Here is an 18,237-nt window from a genome sequence, read left to right as displayed (position 1 = left end):
CCCTGAGGTGACCCAGCAGCAGTCAGGCTGCTGCTCAGGCAGGCCTGGGCTCTGCTGGGCACTCAGAACCAGCCTCAGACCCTGTGCAGGCAGGCCTGGGCTCTGCTGGGCACTCAGAACCAGCCTCAGACCCTGTGCAGGCAGGCCTGGGCTCTGCTGGGCACTCAGAACCAGCCTCAGACCCTGTGCAGGCAGGCCTGGGCTCTGCTGGGCACTCAGAACCAGCCTGGGCTCTGCTGGGCACTCAGAACCAGCCTCAGACCCTGTGCAGGCAGGCCTGGGCTCTGCTGGGCCCTCAGAACCAGCCTCAGACCCTGTGTGCCCGTGGCCCTGGGCTCTGCTGGGCACTCAGCACCAGCCTGGGCTCTGCTGGGCACTCAGAACCAGCCTCAGACCCTGTGTGCCCGTGGCCCTGGGCACTCAGAACCAGCCTGGGCTCTGCTGGGCACTCAGCACCAGCCTGGGCTCTGCTGGGCCCTCAGAACCAGCCTCAGACCCTGTGTGCCCGTGGCCCTGGGCTCTGCTGGGCACTCAGCACCAGCCTGGGCTCTGCTGGGCACTCAGAACCAGCCTCAGACCCTGTGTGCCCGTGGCCCTGGGCACTCAGAACCAGCCTGGGCTCTGCTGGGCACTCAGCACCAGCCTGGGCTCTGCTGGGCCCTCAGAACCAGCCTCAGACCCTGTGTGCCCGTGGCCCTGGGCTCTGCTGGGCACTCAGCACCAGCCTGGGCTCTGCTGGGCACTCAGAACCAGCCTCAGACCCTGTGTGCCCGTGGCCCTGGGCACTCAGAACCAGCCTGGGCTCTGCTGGGCACTCAGCACCAGCCTGGGCTCTGCTGGGCACTCAGAACCAGCCTCAGACCCTGTGTGCCCGTGGCCCTGGGCTCTGCTGGGCACTCAGCACCAGTCTGGGCTCTGCTGGGCACTCAGAACCAGCCTCAGACCCTGTGTGCCCATGGCCCTGGGCACTCAGAACCAGCCTGGGCTCTGCTGGGCACTCAGCACCAGCCTGGGCTCTGCTGGGCACTCAGAACCAGCCTCAGACCCTGTGTGCCCGTGGCCCTGGGCTCTGCTGGGCACTCAGCACCAGCCTGGGCTCTGCTAGGCACTCAGAACCAGCCTCAGACCCTGTGCAGGCAGGCCTGGGCTCTGCGGGGCCCTCAGAACCAGCCTCAGACCCTGTGTGCCCGTGGCCCTGGGCTCTGCTGGGCACTCAGCACCAGCCTGGGCTCTGCTGGGCACTCAAAACCAGCCTGGGCTCTGCTGGGCACTCAGAACCACCCTCAGACCCTGTGTGCCCGTGGCCCTGGGCTCTGCTGGGCACTCAGAACCAGCCTCAGGCTCTGCTGGGCACTCAGAACCAGCCTCAGACCCTGTGTGCCCGTGGCCCTGGGCTCTGCTGGGCACTCAGAACCTGCCTCAGGCTCTGCTGGGCCCTCAGAACCAGCCTCAGGCCCTGTTCGCTGGCAGCCCTGGCCTGGCTCAGAGTTCCATGGAGCACCACGTACCTCCTCATGCAATCCAGCGCCCGGATGAAGAAGTCTTTGTGCAGCTGGTGCTCGTCCCTCAGGATGGAGCACTGCTCCAGCGTCACTGACATGGATGTCCTGTCTTTGGCACTCTTGCAGCAGGTGAAGCGCACTCCGTTCAGCTTGCGGCAAATCTGAAACACGGGCAGGCCCCACAGGTCAGCCCTTCCTTCCTACCAGGCTGCGCAGCCCTACAGCTCTGCAAGCCCAGCGAGGGCTTCCAGACAGCTACAGCACTTCTCAAGAAGAAAACATCTTCTGGAAGTTAGTACCAGTACACTGAATTCCTGAATTTGACATGGGACTTTCATAACTATAAAAGAAACAGTTCCTTCACCGTTTCCTCACTGAATGCAGCAGCTGCCCTGTTCAATGAAAGCTAAATTGTCTGAATATCTGATGAATGAAGATATGGTGAGTCTTAACTCACAAACATGAATGTAGCAGACTAACTTCTTGTGAAGGTATGGAGTCAGACACATCTAACTTACATAGTTTTTATTTTCAACAGGTGAACTGTTCAATGTATGGCTCACAATTAATAAAGTTTAACAAATTGCTGCCATGGATTGTCTACTTTCACTTATACTTTGAAAAAGTTATAACACATAAAGGAAACATGACATTTTGGAGGATGATTCCTCCTCTTAGGAATCAATCTGTGGTTGTATCATTCCATTAGTTTATACTATTGTTTCAAATGATATTTTACTAGAAAAAGAAAAATTGAAGGAGAGCTTCTGTGCCCAAATCTACCATTTCCCAGATATAACCTGTCCTGAGAAAAGGTAATACTTTGCTTACACCTATCCCTGGGGAATCACAGCTGTAATGGTACAAAACCTCAAAATGTTTGTGAGAATGCAGCAAGGCAATAAACTACAGCAGGAATCACAAAAAGAAACTTCCCGCATTGGCTATCATGGGAGAGCTCGCAGGATGAACTGGAACATGAACTGAAACATGACCAGTGTCAGTCCAGCAAATAAGTGTTTCTTCATCTAATGCTAATTGCATTCTTAGAAATTCTATTAAACAATAAATACTATTAAATTCTATAAAAATCAGAAAATACTTAGAGCCTTTAAGTTCTTTGTGATACCATGGTGAGGACAATCTCAAAAGTTTAATTTAGGGAACCAATTAAGGGAATCTTACTTAGAATCCAAAGAGGTACAGGATAGTGAAGGAGAACCTATGAGTGTTTCTTCCATCATATAATTGAAAATTTTAAAAGTTAAATCTGTTTAAAAATTTGAACAGTTGCACTGGGATTTAAAACAAGTACTATATGATAATCTGCTTAAATAATTATGTGAAAGAACTGTTTCATTGAAGAGATTAATTCTCTTTGCACTAGTATCTTTGGAAGCCCCCGATTCATTGGGGCTATTCGATGTGAATGAGTCCTAAAAAAATTTTAAAATATTAAAAAATCATTTATAAAATAAAGTAAAAAAATCCCAGGTAATTATTCTGGATGAGTGATGGGCTCATATGTGGAATCTTGTACTTCCACTGCAATAAAAAAGTGATATTGCACAGCTACTGCACTGACAAAGTTTTCTTCTTACATCTTTTTCAATAAATAAATGGAATATAGAATAACAGTGTGTAGATCACTAGGACCAGAAATACACATTTCAGAAAGTTAAAGTAAGGGAACCAAGCAATCGTGTCCCACATCATACCTCAAGGACACTAAAAAATTATTTTGAGTAATTTTATATTATCAAAGAATGGATATCAAACAAATCACTCAAATTCTAGCAGGTTCTACCAGTTTAAAAAGTGAGAAAAAGAAATTGTCTGCAAAAAACTATTACAGCACATCTGCCTCCTTTAACCAGTGAGTTTTCCAGTCATTTCCTTAAAATCCATTGCAGTTACAAAGTCAGCAAGCTTATGAAAATGAGTTTATGGTTAGTTCATCAATTTCTTTGAAACAAGAGAGCTCACCGTTGCAGCCAGCCACATGATTTCTACATTCTTTCTCTTTTTGGCCTGGATATTTTGATGAAGACTTTCTAGCAATCCCTTTAAATCATTTTGTTCTTGAAAATGTGGTAAACCTGGGAAAAAAGGACGAAAAAAGTTGCTCATTTTGATAAGGTTGGTGATATGATTGTCCCGACTAAAGAATGCTCATGGTAAAGAACAGGTCTATTATTTACAGCCTTGTTTTGGAACACAGGATAGAAATTACCAGCTAAATATTTAAGGAATAAGCAAACCTTATGTCTTTTGAGTATTGCCTTGTCCTCCCTAAGATCTTCACGTGGAAATTTGAAGTATCTTCAACCTTTATCTTATAAATGGATGGTGAAAAACAAAACCAAATCTCTGCTGTAGTTCTGTTCATCAGCTATTACAGACATTCAAAAGAAATCAGAAAAATAAAAAAAAAACTGAGTGTATTACAACCTGCTTTGATGGGATGATTATTTTTTAAAATTAAAGTAAAAAATTAGGGTTTTGTTTTCAAATTGAAACATCTAGTTTTTGTTTTAAAATATGCCTTAGATTTTTCTATAATGTAAGATAAGGGTTAAACAGCACTTAGTATCCCCTCTAAAAAGTAACAAAGTATCTTTCTCCTGAAATTAAGTGGGGCTTTATTTTGAAGTAGAAAATAATTTCAAGTTTGCTTAAAATCCAAAAATTTACCTGCTTGTTCTGGGTATGGAATTTAAGTTGAAGTTTAATTTATCCTACATCTCCAGCAAAAATTCAAGAGTAGGCAATTTAATTTCCCCCTCTGTTTCATATGTATATAGAGGAGGGATTTTTCTAATGTTGCATTTATCCTTGCTAGTTCTGAAAATCAATAAAAACATGCAGAATCTGTTTTTTGAAATTATTTCTTCTCATGGTGGCAAAGTAAAAAGAATTTAAATCATAGTTATCACCAAATAAAGGGGCCAGAATCAAGTGGAACAAAGTGAAACTAAATTGATCAATGGATTTCTTCAAGCAGAGAAAGTAAATTATCCATCCAGTGAGGGGAAAAAACCCCACAACCCAAGCCCCAAACCCAAGCCCAAAAACTTATACTCAATTGGAAGAAAAAAAATGAGGGAAGTATTAATGAAGGTCAATATCCATTCTCCTAACGTGATCCAAGTTGGAATGATCCCTCTCATCAACAGGCTTTTACCTTTTACATCTAATAAATTCTGTAGTTTCCCTTATCCATGATTCATAGGAAGAAGTACTTTAAATCTATTCAAAAAGAACTAAGTTGCTCCAGTCATACTGTGCTGTCTAAAAAAACTCACAAACAAGAAAACAAGAAAAAGGGAGGAAAACGTACATCCAGAATCTGTTTTGCAATAATTTTAATGTGGATTGTTTTACCTCTGTATCACAAGCTCTGATTGTACATTAGATAATGTAGAGCACATAAAACCACATCACACTCTGCTAGACTATTACACTTATGGGTGCATCTGTTTCTTTAAAACAGAGAGCACAAAATGGCAAAGATGCTTTGAGATGATGCAAATGTATCACTAAACATTCTATTGCTCCCAGTAGCTTTCCTTTGGGTCACAGCAGAAAACGTGACATCTCAGAGGGATGACTTCAGCACAGGTACAGCAAGAGTCTCCTAATTCACAGTACTGCCAAAGGGGTTGCACCTTGACTGGAAATGATCAATGGCCTAAACTCCTTGGGTCCCCCACAGTACCAAACCACCAAATCAGGCTGATAAGGGGGAGAAGCCTGGAAATACCAAACAGCCTTTTTGTTTTCAGGTACTTACGTACTACTAAACAACTATCTTACGTTTTTGGACCCTTACTGTCTTAGTATTTCTATAAAAGCAGTACCATTTTGAGCTATATTTGGTCAGCATTTTTGGTAGGAACCTTGCTGGAAACATGCTCTTATTTTCAGTTTCTGCTAAAAGAATTTAAGAAGTTAACAAATGGGTAAATGACGAAGTGTATGTTCATCCTAAAGACAGAAAGTCAGTGGATGCTTAGTTACAAGCAAGACTATTATTGCCAAGGAGAAATACAGACACAAGAGGAAAACTAACAGCGAAGGTGGCAATACCTTCCAGGGAGTGGGAAATTGAATTCTTTGAAAGGGAATATATGAATGAGGCAGCAGGCCAGGGAGGCTACCAAGGGTGGATCCAACAGCCTGGCAAATAGGGCTGCAAATGCTCAAATTCTGTTGGGCTTTTTGAGCACTGTTTGGAACTGACAGCTTTGGGAACACAGTCCTGCATTGATTTTGTAGCACAGATTTGGCATTATAGGAAATTATCTGGATAGGTGGGACAAAACCATCAAAAAGCCATCAATATTGAATGCCTCTCACGTGGCCCCAGCACCAGGGTTGCTGCCAGCCTTGTATGGAGGTTTGTCTTCCAGACGAGGGGGAACAGGAGTGGGATTAAGTCCTGCCACAAATGAACAAGTTTGAGAGCTTCCCTTTTTTCCCAGGGGGCTGGTTTAAAAGGCACATTTCTCCAAGGCAAAAGACTGACTCTGTATACTGGCAGGGAGCTACTGGGAAGGGCAGTGGAACCAAAAGATGCTTTATGTTCCACAAAAAATTGTATAAAGAAGAGACTGAGTTCTTAAAGGTAAAGAAAAAAAGCAAGAAAGTTATAATAACCAGAAAATACACGATGAACTAGACACAATTAGTTCTCAAAAGCCTTCACAGTCTGAAAGAAGTCCAGGAACTGTGTGGCTCACTAATAATCCTTCAGGAAGGCAGTACAAGTTTAAATTGTGTTAATGAAAAGTAGCCAATACTGTCTGCATGCAGTATTTTATAAAATAAAATCCATTTATGAGGTAGCAGATCTACCTTAGTCCTAACCTGCATGAGGTTAGTTTTTCGAGGATGTTTTCTTAGCAAGATTCCCCTCAATTAATCACCCAACTTATTGTATGAGTTTCTCTGTAGACATCCTGGAAATAAATACTAGGTCTGTGGGGGGATGGATGGGCATCCTGCCCATCATTTAGGAAGGGCTTTTGTTTCTGTCAAAATGATTAACAAATTAAAATCATCCTGATATAAGAGATAAACATGTATACATACGCATGTGATGTATTAAAGTTTTACATAGCATTTAAACATCAGGCAGTTAAATCTCCCACATTTGGGACTATAGTTTGGGCATTAAAACTAACAGGATTCGATTGATGCAGATGTTTTCTTCAGTCCTTGCTTCTGGCAATCAGAGTAACAGCATAGTAATGCTTATGTTTATAATACAGAAGTTCTACAGAAGTGGAATACAGGGCCTATTCCAATGAAACCTTGTCGTTCATATAATGATGATGTGGCTCATTGCTTGTATTTGATCTGCAGATTTCTCCATGGTTCACCAAACCTCAACATATTTTCAGAATAAGAACAGAGGGTATGACTGAAGCTGATGAAATTGCCCACCAAGTATTTATGTAAAAATACAGTAGGTACAGACTGTCCTCTACATGAAATATTAACAAACTTATTATTTTAATAACTTAAAATAGCTGTTCAGTTCATCATTCCTCTGTTTCATTTTCTCTGTAGTTTCTGCTGTGGCACAAGGCCTGAAATCACTCCTGAGACCAGCAGGGTCATGTACAGGTACAAAATGTTTAAATTTATGGAACAAGTTATGGGATTCTGCTAATATTACTGTCTTATAACCTTCTACCTACTCAAAGCTTTTCAAACCGATTTGGACATTGCATTATTTTGTACTCACAATCAGGAGGCATTTTTTCTGTAAATAACTTGTAATATTCTTTGAGAAGCTCTAAGTTTTCCTGGTTAATGTTTTCCTGCAAAGTGGTATCTCCAAACCTATGAAAATACACAATAAATTATGAAAAAAACCCAAAACCCACAAACAACAACAAAAGATAAATTATCCTTCATAGTTATTTCTTTGCATAAAGAAATAACTTTGGTGCTAAATGCATTAGATTTTGTCAAACATGCAGTAGTTAAGTTCTTGTATGCTTTGGAATTAATTTTTGGAAACGAGATCATCGCTGATGCATACTTCTTCCAAAAGTTTATTAACAAAGCAATCTATTTACAAACATGCAATAAGGCACTTATTCTTTTCCCCTCACAAATCGTGAATAAATGGAAAGGCACTTTGGGGGAATTCCAATTCCAAAAATTGGGTACCACAGGCAGAGAACACCAACTCTCCATCTCTTAGTGCTGCTACTGCTTAAGCATACCAATTTCTGTAAGAGCTGGATAATATGGAAGTGACACAAGATGGAAGAGAAGCTTATCTACAAAATAACTGTAGCTATAAAAACAAATATCTTTCTCTCTGAGACCAAGATTTCTACAACAGCCACATTTCACATGCCAAGAAACTAAATCTCACGGTACTACAAGAGATATGATTGTAAAGACACGAATGTCCCCATGACAATTAGGGCCAAAGTTTTGAAATTCATCTTCAGAATAGATTTGAAACGGGAATGGAGGAGTACAGGAAGAGAGGCATGGGCAGATAAGTGAGAAACTCAGAGAGAAGGGGACACAGATCAGAAGATACCAAATATGCTGCTAAATTGGGAACAAGGGAAGCAAATATTTCAACAGGCCACAGGGAGAAGATGTAACTACTTCCTTAGTAGCCATTGCTGCACTGTCACATGAGAACATTTCTTTTAAATCGGAAACATTCTCAAGTGTATTCTATCAAAAAACAAATTAAAAGATTTTTTTTCTAATACAGTAACATTTCCTAGAAATTTGCCACAAAAGTGTTTTTATATTCTCAGGTTCTTTATCCCACAAACCCCTCCATGTTTTTAGCCATAAATCGTGTGTGGTGTTTTCAGTCTCAAAAACAAATGTACAACTTTAGGAGTTAAGCAGCATTTTGAATTAAGACAAAAGCAGACTGTAACTGCATGCATTAAAGCTGCTTCTGCATTGAACTTATTTTCTTGGCAGATATTAGTACATATCCATATTTATAAATATGCAGTTATTTTGTTTTCTCCTATGGCTTTCTTTGCACACAATGTAAAATGACCACTGGGAACAACACTTCCTGCCACTTCACTTGCAAGCCAGGCATCTTTTCATACCAACTCCTCTACAAGCCCCCAGGTAATCAGGCTATTTCTAAATGTTGTCAAATTTTTCCTCAGACTATTCATAACTCAGTCCTTCCTGCCTATCTCACTCGTGTAAGCTCCCACCAGCCTGCTTCTTGCTTACCACATCATGTCTTACCTCTTATTTTTTGAGTGTCCCACTCAGAACTGTCATGACTGATTTTGTTGGTTTTGCACATTATGAGTTTGGCCACGTCACTCCTCTCAGCACTTTTCTCTTTATGTCATCAGAATAACCTATTTTCATTTTCAAGAAGTTTCCAAGTTCTCTAACCAGCTATCCAGCTCTTTCACAGTAAAATGCCAGATTTTACTGTCTTTAGATTCAGTCTATGTCTCCCATTTCAACTTTCTGCCTAAATTTTCTCACATACCACCACTCAACTTGGAGAAGTGTCCCATAAACATTCACAAAGCTACCTAATGACATTCTTTAGTAGACTTCTTTAAAAGACTGGGTTTACTTGGCTGTCTACAGTGAACAGGAGATAAAATCCTGTGGTGTTTAACTTCTTGCCTATTACCCAGGTTAAGGATTTTCACTGTATCCCTCCATTACTCCAGCTACAGCTTTGCTATAAGCTTTTGGCTTAGAGCAAATGCAACCTCAAGATAAGCATTAGGTATTTTGGACGCTCTGTTAATAAAAGCAGCTAAAAGAAAAGAAGTTTTAACAAAGTAGCTGTCTGTATTGACATCTTGACTTCTACTTTGCAGTTTTAGCCCTGCACAAATGTGGTAATTTAACATGACTGACAGATACCCTTCTCTTGGAAGAGAAAATTAATACGTTGGTGAATCCATGACTATTTTTATACTAATTAATTAGTTTCCAGCAATCTGTTGCAGAGGAGTACTAATTTCTCTAGCTTATCACTTGTTTGGTCTCTTCAAACCCATCTTCAAGATGTAAGAATTTTGAATTTTCAAACTTGTGTGAGAATTTCAGAGTACTGCATACAACCAAAATTCTGCATCTGAAATAGAAATCCATTTTGCACCTGTATCCAAGAGAAACATGGCACCAACTCTGTGAAACGGAGCCCTGCTTATGATCTTATCTTCATCTGGACTTTTTCACTGTTCTACATTGCTTCATAGCTTGTGTTTATTTCCTTTAATACCTTTGAAAATACACACTGAGTCAATGTGAGATTGTCTAAGAGCAAATAACAAAGAAGATTTGTTTCTAATCCTGAGAGATAGCCTGTACCAGCATGGAGTACTTGGACAGAAAATGCAACGTGACTTTTCCTTACCTCTCTGCCAGTGTTTGCTGCTCATTGATTCCAACATTAAAGAGCACTGGATACATGCGAAGCAGCTTTCCCTCTTTAATCTCTTGTGGCAGCAGCTGAAACATCTTTGCTGGGAGCTGGACCTCTATAATGTAATGTTCACTAGCAACAATGAAAACAAGAGTGAGGATGGGGTTCTTGAATGTCAGGAAAAGTTTCTTCAGCCAGAGAATGGTTGAGCAGGTTGAACTGGCTCCCCTGGGAAGTGTCACAGCACCAAGCCTCACAGAGTTCAAGAAGCATCTGAACTCTCAGGCACGGGGTGTGATTCTTGGGAAGCCCTGTGCAAGGCCAGGAGTTGCACTTGATGATGCATATGGGTCCCTTCTAACTCAAAATATTCTGTGATTCTGTAAAGAATGTTCCAAAAGCGCCTCTAATAAAAGAATGGCCTCTAATAAAAGCATGTGAGCTCCTGAACAGAATTTCACCTCCCCTGGGTGGCTGGTGTCTACCACCCACACCAGATGATCAGTGCACTGCTAGACAGTGCCACACACTTTGGATTGATTTGTTTGTGCACACAGAATGTCAGGTTTAAGCACTTTCCTAGAAAAAACAATTACAAGTAAATATGCTGACTCTTCAAGATAAGAATTTGTAGTTTGATTTTTCTGTCTTGCATTTCTACAGTCTTTCACTCTCATTTATTGAGCCATACCATATAACAACCAAAATAAAAATGGAGGGTTTCTAAAAAAATTATTAGAAAATAACTAGATTTTCACCTTTTCATCTTTTCTTTTTACGGTTCACTTCCAATGCTGTTTGATAGGAGCAGTCTTATCACAGCTCTAAGAGGAATGGCACTCCTCCACATAAACCTTGTAGATTTTATTTTTAAAATTTTTTTAATTTTAATTATTCCCATTGTATTGCCTATCATATTCCAGCCTTCCTGTTATTTATTCAATCCCTTCTCAGAAAGCCCATATGATGAGAGTGAATCATCCAGATTAATTAAGTAAATCAGTGGTGAAAGCCCCCTTCAGAGGAAACATATATTTTCTAAAAGTTCCTGCTTTTAGCTGAATTTAATTTACAGTCATCTTAAGAGCAATGATACTATTAAGGAAGTGATTTTTGCAAAATAAAACTATTTGGAGCTTCAGACTAGAATAATAATAAAGATGAAAAATCCATTCCAATCTTGTTAACCCTCAAATAGCCAAAATAAACGGAGTATTGCAGTATATGTCCTGACATTCAGCAGTACTCACGTGAGATTCATAAAGGATAAGTGATTTTGTGCAAGGATTTCTGAGACTGCCTATGTCCTGTGTGATTTTCAGCAGCTAAAAAAGGCTTCCATTTTTAAAAGTGACTACTAAGTTTTTAATACTAAGTGGCATCGGAGTTTTTTGGTTTCCATCTTAAAAACAATCAAGGCCTAACTCTTGGAACTGCAGTTTCATTTCTCATGCTGAAATACAAATTCAGGACATTCAAAAGCAAAGTTTCTCAGTTAGAGACCACATTTGTAAACAATGGCCTTGTCACTTGTCCAGGGTTCAGTATCCATGTGTGAATAATGCACCAGCAGCTCTGCACAACACAGACGCTGCTCAGATTAATCTGTATTAGTAACTGGAACTTCAGCTTTTTATCAGGAGAGTAACCCAGAGCCTACTGGCTTTTAGAATCCCTACTAACTCACCTTCTAAAAAGTAAAACAATGCACTTTCAATAAAACAGAACTCAGCAACAAGAAAACCATTAGACGGGTTTCATGGGCTACAGATTAAAACTGCAGCTCAGTTTCCTGGGCTCCAAGAAACAAAGTTCTTACCGCCTTCCACTTATAATAGGCAAAAAATCTTCTGACTTGGCTTCAATTACTCTAAACATTACTTTCTGCAAATCTGAAATGCCCACAGCCATGTCTTCGAGCATCCCTGCTTCTTCACCTACATGAAAAGATTAAAGAGACTATTAACAGAGTTGGCAGATCAGTCACTGTATAGGTCAGGGCAAAGCAATATATTTTCCAGTCTGTGCATCTAAAAATCACAGTTCTAAATCCACATTACAGTAACCTACATAAAACCAGACTCATTTCTTGAACTGCTGACAATTCTGTGCCCTAAATGGTAACCATGAGTATTAAGCAATTCTGAAAATCAGCCTGCTCTATATAGACATAAAATAACCTCAGAAAAGCCATTTTTGTCTATTCTGAAAGTTTTCAAAAGGCTTTCCTGCTGATGGAGGACAAAGGTTTTGAGAATAAAAACAAGCATCATGTAAAATGAAGAAGACAGCTATCTCCAAATGAGCAACTGCATAATAAAGCTGCACAAATGCTAAATTCCTCTACTTTAGTCAAAATCTCTGATTCAGGGAATGATTCCAATAGATCTAGTTCAAAGTTTGAAAGATAAGGCAATTTCTCCCTCCAAATTTCCTTTTTAATACATATCAAATAATGGCATGTGTAACAAACTATGAAACTGTTTTCAGGCTATCTTCACATTATCAGCACTGGGGATCAGGGCCGAGGCTGATAAAAGCAGTAAGTGTTTAAATCTTCCGTTTGCATTAGTTTTATAAACCTGCTATTTTGGGTCAGGTCTGCATGGAACAATAAGCAGGCCGTGTTCTCTGAGGAACTCAGAATGAAACAGATTAATAACTTTTGCTGCAGAATTAACAACACAGTGTCAATGACTTCAGCTGTGCTATTATGTGCAAGTCTACTGTCTTGTAAGGACAAGATTTGATTCAGCAAGCCAAATAAGAGGCTTGCTGAGGTTAAAATAAGAACTTCCTGGGTAACTTCTGGGCAGGGAACATAAGGAACTTTGTCCAAGAGCAATACTTACTGTATGTGCTAAGGAGTCCTTCATACTGCACCAGCAATCCAACAGTGTGAAGCTGTTGTAAAAATCCTTGATCATGTAAACCTGTGTGCAATTTGATTGCAAAACCACAGACCAATCCAGCGAGTTGTAAAGATAATTAAAACATGTGCAAGAGTGTTACAAGACAAACAGATACAAGACATTTCAACTGTTACAAGACAAACAGTTAAAATGAGGCTTGCCATCATTATACACAACAGAGGTAGCACCTACATATTTGAGAAATCAGCATAGGTATTTCTGTTTAGTGACTAAGTACATGATTTCATAATAATGTATTTTGATGGGTTTTTTGGGGGTGTATAAAGTAGTGAAATATTCTGTTAAGGTATATTAGATAAGCTTAATTTGTTTTGTATCATTGTGTGTTATTTACACTGACATAAATAAGACCAGAACCTCACTTGTCAGGCTTCAAACATGCAAGACTGTGAATTAAACATGTGAATTCTGATGGATTTGAAAGTGGTTCAACATCTAATGTAACTGAATCTCCTAGGCAGCTGCCAACTTAAGAGAGAAATTAAGTGAAATGTTTAGAAAAAAATCTATCTGAAAAAAACATGATATACAGGAGAAGACATAAAGAGCTTCAGTTATTTGCCAAGAAAAGACAGTTCTAAGGAAAGACATGCTAATAGTATTTAAACACTTAAAACACTGCCACAAACTGAAAACAAATTGTCTTCTCCCTATTTCCAAGGTGACCAGGAGAAAAAAATCTCCCTGGCTTGGATGCTGCCTAGCCAGTACCATGGATTTCTACTTCCTATTTAATTTCTTACCACATTATAAATTATTTAGGTGAATATAATGGAAAATAAATGAAAAAGCTGTATCAAATTGTAAGGGAAAAAAAAAAAACCAATGAGAAAGAAACCCACAAACACTGGCATGAAGAGTATGCTTATAATTAGAGCAAGAGAAGGAAGTGAGCGACACAAGACAACCTACTGCTTGGCTGAAGACGATGTCTCTCCTCAGGGTCAGCATCAGGCACTGGGGCAAGCCACAGGCAAGTTCCTGGAGCAGGACAAAGGCCATGGACTGCTTGGCCCTGGTCACCACCTCTGCCATGCAGTCCTTCAGCGTGACCACCAGCGGGTACAGCTGCTCGTACCAGTCACCTACAACACGACAGGTCATCTGCTCCAGACTGGAAAACTCGCAGTGAAAAACCCTTCTTCACTAGGAAGGATGGCAGGAGCAGCTGTGCACATCACCCTTCCCTTTAAAACAACCCCTGCAGCTCTCCCCAGACCACTGTGGGACCACAAATGCCACTGGAGAACATACTTATAAGCAGGATTCCATCTTACCACTGGGAATGGGGTTAAATCCCTGGCCTGAATCCAACTGCACTCTGAAACAATGGCCTTTTCCAACAGTCCCAGCATCCCTGTAAAACTGGTATTCAAGTGTCACAAACAGAGTACACAGGGAAACACATAAAACCTCATTTAGCACACAGAGATTAATACAGTGGCGATGGAGTCTCCTTTCAGGACTCAGAACTGGCTATGTAAGAAATGAAATAGCATCAAAAATGCAAAACCAAAGAGAATAACCAAATATTTAAGAAAAGGTGGGTGCTGGAGGGTAAAACACAATAACAAATAGGTATCTGGAAGGGTATCACCTACTTAATCTACAGGCTGGAAATATAAAAAGCTTCAGACCATATTCCTTTTTTTTTAGATTCTATGTTGTTCTCTTTAAACATTTAGACATTTTGAACTCATTTTAGCTATTTCTATCAGAGAGATGCAGAGTATTTTGAAACATGTTTTTCTCTATGAAAATACACGCTAGGCATATTAAAAAAAACACTCATGAAATGATTGAAAAATGTGATTCCTTAATACATTACAAATGAAACAGTGATAACTAGGAATGGAGGAGAATTGGAACACCTTACACAAACTTGCCCAATAATCCCAGCTACTCCTGAATTTTATATGATTTAATAAAATCAGACCTGCCTGGTAGTTGCATATGGCTTTGCCTACCCCTAAGTTGAGCAAATAATAAAAACAAATAAATAAATCCCCCTCCTTCAGAATCTACATCTCAGTTTGATTGTACAGTTTGAAATGAGGGAAATCAACACTCTAGAAGAATCTATATAAAAGTTGGGAATGCAACTGACAATGCAACAGTCTATAATTGGCTCATATTTTCTGTAGGTCAGTGTAATTAAGAATCAATGATAATTAAAATCTGTTGTAATTAGGTGCAAGACAGCAGCGTGTTGTTTCAGGTAACATTCTGAGTCAGGCCAGTAAAACCTCATTAGAACTGAGGAAGTTCTTGAGGCAGAAGACAGCTGCCTGTTGCCAGTCAATTTGGCTGAGCTCCAGAAAAACACACAAATTAATAAAACTGCAGCCAAGAAGACTGCAGAGAGCTTTGAAAGCTGGGAGAAATTAGAGAAAGCAAGGAGCAGGAAAGGGGAACAAGGACAGAGCATGCACAGAGAATCGGATGAGCTCTTTGTTAACTTTGTGGTCAGACAACATGAGTTTTACCACAGTCATACATATTTAACCATGAGTAACACAGACTGAGGAAGCATTCCCTGGAAAAAAGCAGTTCTGAAGCGAGTGTCATCCTGACAAAACAGACCATGAGCCACCCCCAGGCACAAGCTCCAGGTGATTTTATACATGTCATTGGCTAACAGAGTGATGACACGCTGTGTGCCAAACGCTGGTGTACACGTTTTAGAGAGGCTGCTGGAAAAATGGAGAGCTTGCAGCGCAGAGCTACCAAGATTTAATTTCCTTAAGCTGATGAAAAAGACTGAGCAGCAACTTGATTTCCCCTCTTCCTGAGGAGAAAATAACAAGAACTAACTGTGGTGTTTATTCCAGGGAATAAAAGCAAAAGAACAACCAGAGGCTGCTGCAAAACACAGACGAGTTTAGAAATAAGGTAGACAAAAAAGTGTAATGTACTGGAAGCCAGTGTAGACAGATCAGGCAATCTAAAGTCTCAGTCAAATTACAATCCTTTATTAATTTAAGCAATATACATATGCCAATAAAAGCATCAGCAGCAAAGTAAGCTCAAAGTCTAAAGTCTAAGAGTTCTCTTAGAGTGACTCAGTAAATCATATTGTATACATTTTAGAATAAGATATTTTTCAGAATACCTTTGTAGAATCACTTCAGGAAAGGAATAATACAAATTATTGCTTTTAACACATTCATGGACTCACACACATTGAGCCTTCGGATCTCAACTTTCTTTTAAATTAAAATCACAGCGGAAAATTGTTTGAAGAAGGGGTGAAGAATTAACTGAATGAGTGACCATCTAAAAAAAGGAGATTAGAAGCAAGAACAGAAGCGACAAGGAGACTCCGGGATGACTGTCAGGTTGCTAAAATGACATGGGCAGCCTGTCAGTTTGGAACACTTAGCATCCAGAAGAACTGTCAGAGTCTCCGGATAAAGCAAAGAAACTCAGCACAAAAATAGAGCTAGTCAGCCACGGGAAACTAAAACAAGGCATGAAAACCAAACATATTAAATTAAAAAATTAAAGGATGAAACTAAAAGGACAGTACCACCGCTATGCAGTTAGAATGAGATTAAAACAAAAGTGCATGTTCCACAAAGCACTGAGTAAATATTCCATGTTCATTGCCAACAGAGTGATGGCAGCTCAGTCTGTGACAGGATTTGCCCTTTGGTTACTGGAAAACGCCCTTCAGCCCCATGTTCCTGTAATCAACAGGCTGTGCAGGCAAATGACCTGCTTAGCACCCAGCTAGTCAGTTCTGCGTGCTCATATCCAAGTTGCAATATGTCAAACCACATGTTAAATTTTATAAACTTTGGCAGAAAAGCAAGCTTCTGGTCTTTTCAAAGTCAGGCCCACTGAAATGCTCATTAAAATATGCTGGTAACCAAAAAGGATGCTTCAGCATAGTACTCCTATCTCCTTTAGCCCTAGCAACAGATTAAAAAAGCCAATTTTGTCACTGCTATTTGTGCCACCTAAAATCCATAAATTGCTTTAAGTCACTTCAAAACTTGAATGGTATGAAGTTAAAAAACCAAACCTTAAAGAAAAAGCAGAAGAATGCATAATGTTGTGCCCTTAAAGCAAAGGGGGGCACTACAGCCACACAAATGTAAGAAACACAAATATAAATGTGACGTATAAATGTAACAGCAGATACCCACGAGGTAACGTTTCACTTAAATTAATCACTCGCTACCTGATCATAAAAATATTCCATGACAGAATTGAAATAATTAGAGGTAAAAAAACATAAATGAGTTGTCTTTATATCACAAAGTGATCATTAGACAAACTCTGTTTTAATGAAAAAGGCAGGCAAATCAAACCAACCAACCAACACAGCAGCAGTAAATCCCTAAAATCAGCATGAAATAATTAACCCAGAATTTGATTTTACTGACTTAGGAAAGGAACAGTCTTTGAATTAATGTTTTTTTTTTTTTTAAAGGGAGGTTTAAAAAGACAGAAGATTGCACATATTCAACTTTGCACCATAAAAAGGTCAGTGCCTTATTTCTTTATTTTGCCACGCAGCTCTTGGAGCTCAGCTGAACTGCAGCTGAGGGCTAAGCTCTTTGAAAAAGGAGGAGGCTTTGTACTCATAATGCTGCAGCAGTTCTTGCAGGAACAATAAAAACCTGAATAAGATTTCCTGGTGTTCCTGCACTTGAAGGTAGCAGTTTGCTTTGCACAGTTTGGGTGTCCAGAAATTTGGAATTCTTGGGATTTATTATTCCACTGCAACCATCCAAGATTTTCTCCACTGTCACATGGATTAATAGCTAAACCCAAAACCATCCAATAATACCTACATGAGCATCTCAGCATGCTTAGTCAGAGTGAAAACAGAAAGAGAGGACAAAGGTAATAAAAGACAAAGCTAAGAAAATCTAATACACTTTAAGCATAGGAAGGTTCTGTGAATGCTGTGCAACTAAATATTCTTATATCTTGTTTTAGTTTGTTGATTCAGTTAAACAGTCTTTCCCTTACATATTTTTCAGCTTCTGTTTTTAGCCAAAGTACTTAGAGAAAGTACTGCTGAAGGGGATTGTCTTGTATTCCTGGGCTACATTCAGCCCAGATAAGGATCCTATCAAAAAGAAAAGGATGACACAGAAGAGAGGGGAAAAGGGGAAAAAAAAGCATAAGTAAAACTTTTGTAAATACAAGCTTCAAAGAAAAGGAAGGAAAAATGTGAGGAAGAGGAAGGAAAGAGAAAGCTTTTCACATGTGACTGCTCTAAATAAATTATGTCTGCTGCTCAAGGACACAGACCACAGAAAAATTTTTCATCTTCATGACTAAACAATATTTTATAATAAAAGCTTTTCTGAAGATTCCAATAAAACTAGAGCACGGCTTTATTTCCCACAGAACATAGCTTTATTTCCCACTTCTACCA

At 39.9% G+C, this 18,237-nt stretch overlaps 1 protein-coding gene across 1 annotated transcript in view; it reads right to left on the bottom strand.

The window, feature by feature from the left end:
* LOC128948640 (inositol polyphosphate 4-phosphatase type II-like) overlaps positions 1-18,237 on the bottom strand; it is a gene marked incomplete at its 5' end in the record, with an annotated part of 99,455 nt that overhangs the window by 22,979 nt on the left and 58,239 nt on the right. Inside the window, 7 exons of the mRNA XM_054293404.1 lie at positions 1,509-1,663; positions 3,489-3,601; positions 7,255-7,352; positions 9,901-10,041; positions 11,729-11,846; positions 12,762-12,886; positions 13,756-13,927. Of these exons, the coding sequence (XP_054149379.1) occupies positions 1,509-1,663; positions 3,489-3,601; positions 7,255-7,352; positions 9,901-10,041; positions 11,729-11,846; positions 12,762-12,886; positions 13,756-13,927 (922 nt within the window). The remainder of the gene's footprint in view (positions 1-1,508; positions 1,664-3,488; positions 3,602-7,254; positions 7,353-9,900; positions 10,042-11,728; positions 11,847-12,761; positions 12,887-13,755; positions 13,928-18,237) is intronic.

Source organism: Melozone crissalis, unplaced genomic scaffold (assembly GCF_028551555.1).
Source record: "Melozone crissalis strain CALT ecotype California unplaced genomic scaffold, PUWL_Pcris_2 ptg000140l_1, whole genome shotgun sequence".
NCBI classification, from domain to species: Eukaryota; Metazoa; Chordata; class Aves; order Passeriformes; family Passerellidae; genus Melozone; species Melozone crissalis.
Note: the sequence above shows the minus strand (reverse complement) of the source record. Positions and strands in the feature narration are given on the sequence as shown.